The sequence below is a fragment of the Nematostella vectensis genome, chromosome 6 (genome assembly GCF_932526225.1).
Source record: "Nematostella vectensis chromosome 6, jaNemVect1.1, whole genome shotgun sequence".
Classification (NCBI taxonomy): Eukaryota; Metazoa; Cnidaria; class Anthozoa; order Actiniaria; family Edwardsiidae; genus Nematostella; species Nematostella vectensis.
Window position 1 is genome coordinate 13,372,177 of NC_064039.1, and position 11,238 is coordinate 13,383,414.

The 11,238-nt window shown below is 39.3% G+C and overlaps 2 protein-coding genes and 1 long non-coding RNA gene across 3 annotated transcripts; 1 reads left to right on the plus strand and 2 right to left on the minus strand.

Annotated features, from left to right (window-relative positions):
• Positions 1–69: 69 nt before the first annotated feature.
• On the minus strand, positions 70–2,126 carry LOC5498093 (golgin subfamily A member 6-like protein 22). The gene is made up of 2 exons (XM_001619811.3): positions 1,490–2,126; positions 70–1,002 (listed from the first exon to the last, which is right to left on the minus strand). Exon 2 carries the CDS (start codon positions 994–996, stop codon positions 268–270), a length of 729 nt encoding a protein of 242 aa, XP_001619861.2. The 5' UTR covers positions 997–1,002; positions 1,490–2,126; the 3' UTR covers positions 70–267.
• Positions 2,127–3,024: 898 nt separating this feature from the next.
• Positions 3,025–3,686, minus strand: LOC125567942. The gene is made up of 2 exons (XR_007311912.1): positions 3,593–3,686; positions 3,025–3,252 (listed from the first exon to the last, which is right to left on the minus strand). It is a non-coding gene; the product is annotated as an uncharacterized LOC125567942 (long non-coding RNA).
• A 3,358-nt stretch (positions 3,687–7,044) lies between these two features.
• Positions 7,045–10,685, plus strand: LOC5498094 (prostaglandin E synthase). Its single transcript, XM_048729013.1, has 3 exons — positions 7,045–7,520; positions 7,943–8,022; positions 8,303–10,685. The coding sequence occupies exons 1-3, from the start codon at positions 7,392–7,394 to the stop codon at positions 8,553–8,555; spliced, it is 462 nt and encodes a 153-aa protein (XP_048584970.1). The 5' UTR covers positions 7,045–7,391; the 3' UTR covers positions 8,556–10,685.
• Positions 10,686–11,238: the final 553 nt, after the last annotated feature.

Genomic DNA, 11,238 nt, shown 5'->3' on the forward strand with positions numbered 1-11,238 from the left:
TTTGACTGCTTTTGTTGTCTATTGTTGAACAAACACAACTTTGACCCATAAATAATAAATGTAGCCCACTTTGTAGAAAATATGATTTTACTTTATTTTCCAAAGAATCTACTCTATAAACAGTTTGGCACCAAGCAGATTGCTGAAGTGTTCAGTAGAGAAGTACTTGAACTCTGCTATAAAATGTCAGCAATTGACTATCAATAAAATTTATAAAAGAAACATTTAAGAAAACATGACATTATTGCAGAGATGCTGTTAAAAATACTAGGTCCTAGCATTTTTAACAGCATTCAGCATCTCTGTTAGGACATTCATCATGGCCATATTCATGGCTTGTTGTTGCTGTTGCTGTTGCACATGCATCTGCTGTGCCTGTTGTTGCTGCTGGAGCAGGTAGCCATGGAATTGCTGCTGTTGTTTTAATTCATTTTCTCTGATCTCCAGCTCTCTTGCCCTCTCCTGACTACGTACTGCTATGCTCTGCTCCATTAATTGTACCAAACTTCGCTGTGTCTTTCTCTTTGGCTGGTCTTCTTCGCCCTTGTCTTCGCCACTCTCTTTTCTCTTCTTGGTTGCACTTAATCTCTCTGTTGCCTTCTTCCTCATATCTTCTGCCATAACCTTCTCGTCATCCACCCTCTCTTTCCTTTCCCTTTCCCAGTCCTCTATAAGCTCGTTGTAGTCTGTAAGCATCTGGTGCTTTTCATCGTACATCACCTCTACCCCACTGTCTCTCTTCTCCTTCTTCTCTTTTTTTAAAAAGTCTTCATGCAGACTATTAAACCTCTTTCTCACCGACCTTTGAGTGACCTTAAACCCATGGTTTTCTTTTAAATTGAGGGCGATTTTGTCCCACTTCTGTCCTCTCTCTTTTGATGCGTAAGGATGCTTGTGAGGCTCCTCCACAATAACCTCTTTCAGAAGTGAGACATCGCTGTCAAATTTCCATATAAAGAGCTCTCTTTTTTCCGCCACTTTTTTATCCTCAGACATTTTGTACTGTAAAAAATCAAGATTGAGTCTATTAAGCGTCTGAATTTAGTCAATTACAGGAAATTACGAGTACTTAGGCTTATAGTAAAAAAGATGAAGTTTGTTTACATTGCAGTGTTACGGTGGCAAATGCTCACTGTTATCAAACATGTTGGGAACAATAAAAACGAAAAATGTGGGTGTGAAAAAAACTTAAGCGAAACTTTCAGCCCTTAGTTAGCCCTCCGAATATATATTTTCTGAAAATGATCGTTAGGGTAACTGAATTATGCAAATTTTATCGTAAATGAACAATCAAAACAATACGAGAAAAGCAACAAAGGGAAGACCGCGAAGTTTTAGCCGCTTTATTTGTATCTCAAAAAACGATAGATGTGCATCTTCTTTTTACAGAGTTGCTTGAATTCTTTATCACATTTACCTTAAACAACACTGTCAATATTCCCTATAGACTTTTGATAAACAGAATGATTTGCAAAAATAAAAAACATACCTTGAACAAACTGGTCCCGTGAGTACCACTTTGCTGTGTAAATTGTCGTCGCCCACTCGAGGGCGACCAGTTTTGACAGTAGCGTGACCGTGACAGGCCATCTGCGCATGCGCACACAACGCGCGAGCTAAAACTCGTCTTGGTCGTGGACCTGGTTCTCGGATCTAAAGGTCTCTATTGTAGGGAGGTGCCAACCCCCCCCCTGGGTATGGGCCTGTCTGCTGTTCTGAATAAAGAAAAGTAATAACCAGGCACATAACTAGAGATGTGTGCAGAGGGAGCATGAGAAAAAAAAAACCCTCACCTTGTCAAACATTATACTTACTTTTTTCATATTATATTAGCAACTGCGCACACCCCCCTCACCTTGTCAAACAGACAGACAGACATTTTTATTTGGATCATATACAATGTCCTTGTATATTGATTGATGTCCAAATAATATTAAAAATAAAAAATAAAAAAATAATAATTGCACGGGATTTCAAGTTTGGCGGAGGGCGAAGCATTCATTTATGAACCTAGCGATTTGTCTTTGCACTTTATACTTTTCTCATATTATATTTGCAACTGCGCACACCCCCCTCACCTTGTCAAACATTATACCTTTTTCATATTATATTAGCAACTGCGCACACCCCCCTCACCTTGTCAAACATTATACTTTTTTCATATTATATTAGCAACTGCACACACCCCCTCACCTTGTTAAACATTATACTTTTTTCATATTATATTACATAGCAACTTCACACACCCCCCTCACCTTGTCAAACATCATACTTTTTCATATTATATTAGCAACTGCGCACACCCCTCACCTTGTCAAACATACTTTTTTCATATTATATTAGCAACTGTGCACACCCCCCTCACCTTGTCAAACATTATACTTTTTTCATATTATATTACATAGCAACTTCACACACCCCCCTCACCTTGTCAAACATCATACTTTTTTCATATTATATTAGCAACTGTGCCCACACCCCTCACCTTGTCAAACATCATACTTTTTTCATATTATATTAGCAACTGTGCACACCCCCCTCACCTTGTCAAACATACTTTTTCATATTATATTAGCAACTGCGCACACCCCTCACCTTGTCAAACATTATACTTTTTTCATATTATATTACATAGCAACTTCACACACCCCCCTCACCTTGTCAAACATTATACTTTTTTTCATATTATATTAGCAACTGCACACACCCCCCTTAGAAAATCCTGGCTGCAGGCCAGATTTTAAATTAGGCTTCTAACATTTTAAGCTGTAAACAAAGGAGGCTAAATTGTTTTAAAATAGTTTTAGTTCTAAATATTGTTTTGGGTTTATTTAACAAATAGATCTTATTTTTGCATGCCTCTGTCCTCAAATAGATGCACAGATGACGTCACAGTGTGTGATGAACAAAAAAGTATTCAACAAGCACAGTTGAGTTGCTTGACTGTTGTTAATGACACGCTATGGCATCTTCGGTGCATCTGTTAGAGGACAAACCCACAAAAAATTAAGATCTATTTTTTTCATACCACAATTTACGAGTGTCCTATAATATTTGATATCACTAATATTAATTTGTTATCATGCATGGTTTGCAGATGGCTAGATAAAAGGACAATGAAGTATTTGTATATTTTATTTTTTTATATCCTAATGCATGTACCTGGATTGTTGTTTGAATAAAATAATGTTGATTCTCAACTTGTGATCCACAAACCACATCCCCATGTGCATAAAAACAATTTTGGAAGGGCTAAAAAAGAAAAAGAAGGCGTAGTTTCGCAAAAAAAAAGGCAACCACAATACCCACTACCCCCCCCCCCCCCTTCCCTTATCACACAAAATTCCTTTGTATCGCTTTGTGTCCCGGAAACCCCGGATCTCCCGGATGTGTGACCTTGTTATCTTTCCTAGATGAGAAGACGCATTTTAAATGGGGCACGCGACCATAAACTCGCGATCCCTCTCTTTTTCACTAGCAAAAGCCAAAAAAACTTCACAGTTTGAAAAAACTGGCTTCAAATTTCAAGCAATATTTACGTCATCGTTTGGTTGTTCATCCATTTGGACTTATTTTGCAATTTCCAATCTACCTGGGACAGATATTTTTCTCCCGAAGAATAATATTTTTTAGTGTTGGTAAAAGTTCGTCGGAATTCAGTGTTGTTGACTGATGATGCACGAATTCTCCTTACACGATTTTATGCTGCGTCATCACATGACCTTCATCATGTTATGAAAGTGACCAATCCCACCAATCAGAGTGCCTGTACTATCTCAATTATTTTATAATACACCAAAAACTGGAAATCGACTCTGCCAAATTTTCGTCTTTAATAATACTTCTGACTGTATTCATTGTTCTGGTACGAAATCGCGTCAGTTTGGGCTTTTTTATTCAATTATTTTATAAAGTACAATACTATCCGATAGTCCGATAAAGATTTATTGTTTGACATGTTGACAGGAGGCATGCATGTTTACACTTGTCGCTGATTGGCTAATCAGTTTTAGGGTGATTCTAAAATTGCACAACCGTTTCCAACTTGACCGCGCAATCTGGTTATAATGAAGATAACATCTGGTTATAATGAAGATACTCTGGGTTTCTTAATGCAGCGTGAATTTCTGATGCAAAGCGTAGGTGGCCAAGCTCTCGGCGAAACGGGAAGCGAGTCTCGTATACTCCCACCACTTCCCCATTACCCGTCGTGCAGCTTGAATATTTGAATTTTAGTTTAATCCGTTTATCATCCCAACTTGTAGTCAAACCTCTCCCATACAAACTATTTTTTCCTATAGTGCAGTTCTCATTAGAGTCCTCATTTCGCGTGTGTTTATGATCTGTATCAGCTTAATTATCCTTTGCGTTGAAGTCTATTTCAGCATTTTATTATGGTCTCATACTTTTTTTTATCAAATTCGTTTTGATATGGGGATCGAATTTCCATTTTACTCCCACCACTCTGGGAAACTTCCTAATTCCCAAACCTGAATATTTGAATTCTTCGTTTATTTGGTAACCCTCTGTATCATTCCAACTGTCTCATGCTCGAAGATCCAGCGTACTTTCGCAAATTTATCAAAAGTGTACGAGTCTACAGTTGGCGAACATCGTTCAGGCCCGTACCCAGGGGGGGGGGGGGGGGGGGTGCAAACACACCACCACAAGGGCCAAAGTCCACTTTTATTCTCAATAGACGTGCTATTTGTAGACAAAACTAAGAATCATAAGCTAGACCCCTCTTGTATGTAGCCAAATCCAAAAATAAACGTCCCGTGGAGATACTGCAAAGGCATGCTTCAGAGGGAGCCCTGGTGGTTTTATCAGAGAACTCCCCTTACTCACCCTCCCCCCGGAATATTTAGGTCCACTTTTTCGGATTTCGCACCCCTAAAGATGGGGTACGGGCCTGACACTATTCTTTACGGTTCTAGTTATTTTCGGCGATTTACCTAGAAACAACCGCGTTTACGACCAATTCTCATTGCCTATGAAAGATTAAGTTGGTATTTTGATTTTAAACCCCGAGATACCCAGGCGGGACTTGATTAGACTCTCTTTCACGGGGGAAGAGACGGGAGTATTGAGAAATAGCCTATGTTGACCTCTGGCGACGAACCTAGATGTGATGCGACAACTGAAAGGTTATCAACGACGTGTCAAAGATAACATACTTTCGCTTCTATTGAGCTTGCCTCAACAAGATTCTTCGGGTTATTCAATTGAAATAGGAAACCGAGCAAAAGGTAGAGAAGGACGCGTTTATAATGGCGTAACAGACCTCGAAATATTAAGGGGGGGGGGGGGGGCACAATACAAAAACATTATGAAAATATTTTGGGGCACGGCCACGCCTGCCTACTGGTCATTTCCTTATAATTTTTGAAAAAAATTGGGGGGGGGGGGGTGGGGTGGTGCACGTGCCCCTGCTACGGCCCTGATTTATAATGCACAGAAAATGAGCGGATGTCCGTGAGCAGAGGTGGCCCTTTTGCTTCGTGTTAGCTTACTACTGGGCTACTATATCTAAACAAAATTTGATATATTATTTTGGAGATGTTAATGCAAGCAAAACGCCCCCATGACGACAGACGGCTTTTGCGCATCAAACGGGTAATCAAAATACATTATTTTTCATTTCCTGTTTTTGAAACCGCTCTAGAGAATTCTATTCTGAGAAGGAAGTTCCACTCTTTTCATCTTCACGACACTTGTGTTTGAGACAATCCCGGACAATCCATTATTTGTCACTTTTCTTTGTCATACTAAAAAGCGAATGGATCAGAACTTTTTTTATTCATAGTGAACATTTGTCATTTTGAATCCAAAGTATGGTTGTTCAATTATTGGCTCTTCCTGAATAGTATTTGCCATCGACCACAAATGTGCTAAGAACGGTTTAGAAAGGCAGCTTCCAAACAATCGTCCATTTTATAAAATGCAAACAGTGACATCCTTAAAGTCAGCTAAGGGAAATGAAGTAAATCATATTTACTCGAATGCCGCTATCGAATAGAAGTGGCCTTCAAATGCTCAGTCGAATTGTAGAGATGGCGGATACAGGTATCAAGGATAAGCGCTCCGCTCTGTGAACAAATGCATAAGAAGAAAACGTTGTCGTTTTGAGGCTCTGGTACCGAGGAAACTTCACTTCTTTTCAGGGACCTTCTCAACTAACTAAAGATGGTCACAGTAACTGTTTTTCTTTTCTGGTTACAAGTCATAACGTTTACAAAGCCCCTGGGGTACGCTTACCTTTAAAATTACAAAAATCGTGAAGATTTTTCCAAATAAGGAATATATTAGTTTCCTTATATGGAAGTGACCGCGTTTGGCAAAAACGACAACTTTTGGGTTTCAATTTTCTTGATATGCTGCATATTTTAAATCTACCCACGGGCTATAGGATAATTTTACTTCAAAATTATGTCTAATGTCTTGTTATTGTTGAATAAAGCACGTATTCCTACCTAAACTGGCTGTTTTCCCTACGCGTTACCTCGTACCACTTTCAAACGACGCGCTTTGTAACCGCCGCCTGGTCAATGGAATCTCGACATTATATATTATTTTGAAGTAAAGGTATCCTATAGCCCGTGATCTACCTCATGAACCTACAAACCTTCCATTGCCAAGGATTAATTTTAAATATCAATTTAGAACCCCTTTTTTATAAGCACCTTAGCCTAAAATCTGCGAAGCACACATTATACAAAGAGCAACTTGTTCGTCGTTGGATATGGATTTACTTGTTCGACAGTGATGATTAAGGGGTCATGAGGAGCTAGTGTTCCCCAGGCCGCTTAGGGCCTAAATTTTAGAAGAACTTTAAGTAAGCTCAAATTTAAAACATTAACTCACCCACCATACCCTGGTTTCCAAAGGCTGAATATCCACTTTACCCAGAATGCTAGGGGGCCGGGGGATCAAATGGGCTTGCTTTGCTCGAAAATAAAAAACTCTCGCTTCGTTTAAAAAACTTTCAGAGACTCCGGTTTCCGGGGTACACCCACCACTTCGAACAACTGGACTCGCCCCTCTTCTGACTTATTATCCGCAGTCAGCTTAGTAGGCGTACCTGTAAAGCGAAATGCTAACGCTCCAAGCGTGTCAGCGCGTTTAACATACTTTTAAAACCTCGTGTTGATTTAAAGCTTGTCTACACCAAGCCTACGCAGACCATCTCATTTTTCTACAGCTTGCCTGTAGTCTTTCTAGTTATAACTATACCGTGTAGACTTGATGGTTATTTATAATCTCCTTTGTTGAGTCACGCAACGCTCCCGTAACACGAGACAACGAATGCACTGCAAGGAATGGGCCATCATGGGATACTACTGTATCTTTATCTCCACCTTCCTCGCAAGTGAAGAAGTGGCGGTGTAACCATGGCTGTAGAAAACCTTTTGACGTTTGATAACCGTGTTTTTGCTCTGTTTGCCGTCTGTACGGCTGCTCTAATACTAAAGATGTTTTTCGTTGTGTATCTGCTGGGTAAATCGCGTGTGAAACATCAGGTATAAGTTATATATATAAGTTAACGTAGTTCTTGTTTGTAGCTAGACTTTGGAACTTATCACATTCGCACATTCGATGTGATAACATTCGATAGAGAGGGACGTGAGGATGTCGAGGGGGGCCTTTAAAAATTCCTAGGTCTGGCAAAAAAGGTTGACCTAAGTTTGATCTTATGTTCGGAAATTACTATTAATTCGTTGGACCCTGTGTATCTCGAGACTCCCCGACATTTTGATCAAAACCTATATAATAAACCATGAAATCCGGTGCTGTGCTGTGAAGTTGAGGTGTAAACCAATGCTGGTCCATGCTTGCATTTCTTTGTTTGAGACAACAGGGATATAAAATAGTGTTGGTTGAAGGAGCTATTTGCTTGAGGGTCCAAGATGGATGACTGTATTGTAAACAACATATTTTCTAGGTTTTGTCTAGTCCAGAGGACTATGAAGGCAAGACTGATGGCAAAGTCAAGTCCCACCCAGATGTTGACAGAGCCATCAGGTATTACCATGCAGCGGTCATCATGTTTAGGGAGGGGTGGCTCAACACTACAGGAACTATCACTGACTAATTCTTATCTGTTTAGCATGTGCTCTAAATAGTAAGAGAAGGAGCTAAACAAGCAAAATGTAGCCTACCCCAGAACTAATTTTCCTTATGTTTATTTTTATAGAAGCTATGATTCCTCCCTTTTCTGGATACTGCTGTGCCATTGCATGAAATCCAATAATGCAGCCAATATGTACATCCCTTCTCATATATGTTGTCATTGTTCCTTCAGAATCCAGCACAATGACTTAGAGAATATCCCATCATTCATCTTCCTAGCCCTGCTATATGTGCTGACTGACCCTCGCGAGGTTTCTGCCCTTATTGTGTTTGCCGTGTTCACATTCTCACGCTTCATGCACACTGGTTTATACTGGATGGCGGCTCCACACGGTGTCAGGGGTATCTTCTTCATCATTGGCACTTTGGCTAACTTATTTCTTATTGTGCAAATTTTGTGGACTGGTGTCCATGCCTTGATGTAGCAACTAGCAATGTTATTCTGCCAGGCCCGTTCCAGGGGGTGGGGAGGGTGAGTCTTTTGATAAAAATCTGGCCACCCCTGAAAGAACAAAAATGGATTCATTTATGCCATTGCACGTTTCTTATCGGATTTGGCTACAAAAAAATCTTACTAGTAAAGTTTACTACTTACTAGTTTTACTTATAGATTTATGACATAACAGAGTGATCTAGAATGCCTTTTTATCTAATTAGCTTATGCTTTTTAGTTTTGTCTATTTGTCTTCAAATAGCATCTCTATAGCGAACTGGAAGTGGACTTTCCATCGTTGTAGGGAGGTGCCAACCCCCCCTTTGGTATGGGCCTGTCTGCTGTTCTGAATAAAGAAAAGTAATAACCAGGCACATAACTAGAGATGTGTGCAGAGGGAGCATGAGAAAAAAAAAAAACCTCACCTTGTCAAACATTATACTTACTTTTTTCATATTATATTAGCAACTGCGCACACCCCTCTCACCTTGTCAAACAGACAGACAGACAGACAGACAGACAGACATTTTTATTTGGATCATATACAATGTCCTTGTATATTGATTGATGTCCAAATAATATTAAAAATAAAAAAAGACAAATAATTATACGGTATTTCAAGTTTGGCAGAGAGCGAAGCATTCATTTATGAACCTAGCGATTTTTCTTTGCACTTTATACTTTTCTCATATTATATTAGCAACTGCGCACACCCCCTCACCTTGTCAAACATTATACTTTTTTCATATTATATTAGCAACTTCACACACCCCCCTCACCTTGTCAAGCATACTTTTTTCATATTATATTACATAGCAACTGCGCACACCCCCTCACCTTGTAAAACATCATACTTTTTCATATTATATTAGCAACTGCGCACACCCCCCTCGCCTTGTCAAACACTATACTTTTTTCATATTATATTAGCAACTGCGCACACCCCCTCACCTTGTTAAACATACTTTTTTCATATTATATTACATAGCAACTTCACACACCCCCCTCACCTTGTCAAGCATACTTTTTTCATATTATATTACATAGCAACTGCGCACACCCCCTCACCTTGTCAAACATTATACTTTTTCATATTATATTACATAGCAACTGCGCACACCCCCTCACCTTGTCAAACATTATACTTTTTCATATTATATTAGCAACTGCGCACACCCCCCTCACCTTGTCAAACATTATACTTTTTTCATATTATATTAGCAACTGCGCACACCCCCATCACCTTGTCAAACATACTTTTTCATATTATATTAGCAACTGTGCACACACCCCTCACCTTGTCAAACATCATACTTTTTTCATATTATATTAGCAACTGTGCACACTCCTCACCTTGTCAAACATTATACTTTTTCATATTATATTAGCAACTGCGCACACTCCTCACCTTGTCAAACATTATACTTTTTCATATTATATTAGCAACTGCGCACACCCCCCTCACCTTGTCAAACATTATACTTTTTCATATTATATTAGCAACTGCGCACACACCCCTCACCTTGTCAAACATTATACTTTTTTCATATTATATTAGCAACTGCGCACACCCCCCTCACCTTGTCAAACATTATACTTTTTTCATATTATATTAGCAACTGCACACACCCCCCTTGGAAAATCCTGGCTGCAGGCCAGATTTTAAATTAGGCTTCTAACATTTTAAGCTGTATACAAAGGAGGCTAAATTGTTTTAAAATAGTTTTAGTTCTAAATATTGTTTTGGGTTTATTTAACAAATAGATCTTATTTTTGCATGCCTCTGTCCTCAAATAGATGCACAGATGACGTCACAGTGTGTGATGAACAAAAAAGTATTCAACAAGCACAGTTGAGTTGCTTGACTGTTGCTAATGACACGCTATGGCATCTTCGGTGCATCTGTTAGAGGACAAACCCACAAAAAATTAAGATCTATTTTTTTCATACCACAATTTACGAGTGTCCTATAATATTTGATATCACTAATATTAATTTGTTATCATGCATGGTTTGCAGATGGCTAGATAAAAGGACAATGAAGTATTTGTATATTTTATTTTTTTATATCCTAATGCATGTACCTGGATTGTTGTTTGAATAAAATAATGTTGATTCTCAACTTGTGATCCACAAACCACACCCCCATGTGCATAAAAACAATTTTGGAAGGGCTAAAAAAGAAAAAAAAAGGCGTAGTTTCGCAAAAAAAGGAAACCACAATACCCACTACCCCCCCCCCCCCCCCCCCCTTCCCTCCCCCTTCCCTTATCACACAAAATTCCTTTGTATCGCTTTGTGTCCCGGAAACCCCGGATCTAAATAAATAAAATAAATTGGAGTAGCTAATCACTTTCATTGCAGCTGGGAAGCTGAATTACGAGAGCGCAGATTCAGACGTGGTCGAGTTGAAGGCATATAGGAAGGCGCCTCAGGCAGCCGCCATACAACTCATGTCTGACCACGGATCACAGCTAAGATCGAAATTGTTGTCCCGGATGTGTGACCTTGTTATCTTTCCTAGATGAGAAGACGCATTTTAAATGGGGCACGCGACCATAAACTCGCGATCCCTCTCTTTTTCACTAGCAAAAGCCAAAAAAACTTCACAGTTTGAAAAAAACTGGCTTCAAATTTCAAGCAATATTTACGTCATCGTTTGGTTGTTCATCTAT

Bases quoted from the DNA above. Each gene is read 5' to 3' on its own strand.
- LOC5498094 (XM_048729013.1), top strand. From the start codon at position 7,392: ATGGCTGTAGAAAACCTTTTGACGTTTGATAACCGTGTTTTTGCTCTG. The intron at 7,521-7,942 runs GTATAAGTTATA...CATATTTTCTAG, and splicing joins AATCGCGTGTGAAACATCAG to GTTTTGTCTAGTCCAGAGGA. The intron at 8,023-8,302 runs GTATTACCATGC...TTGTTCCTTCAG, and splicing joins GATGTTGACAGAGCCATCAG to AATCCAGCACAATGACTTAG.
- LOC5498093 (XM_001619811.3), bottom strand. From the start codon at position 996: ATGTCTGAGGATAAAAAAGTGGCGGAAAAAAGAGAGCTCTTTATATGG.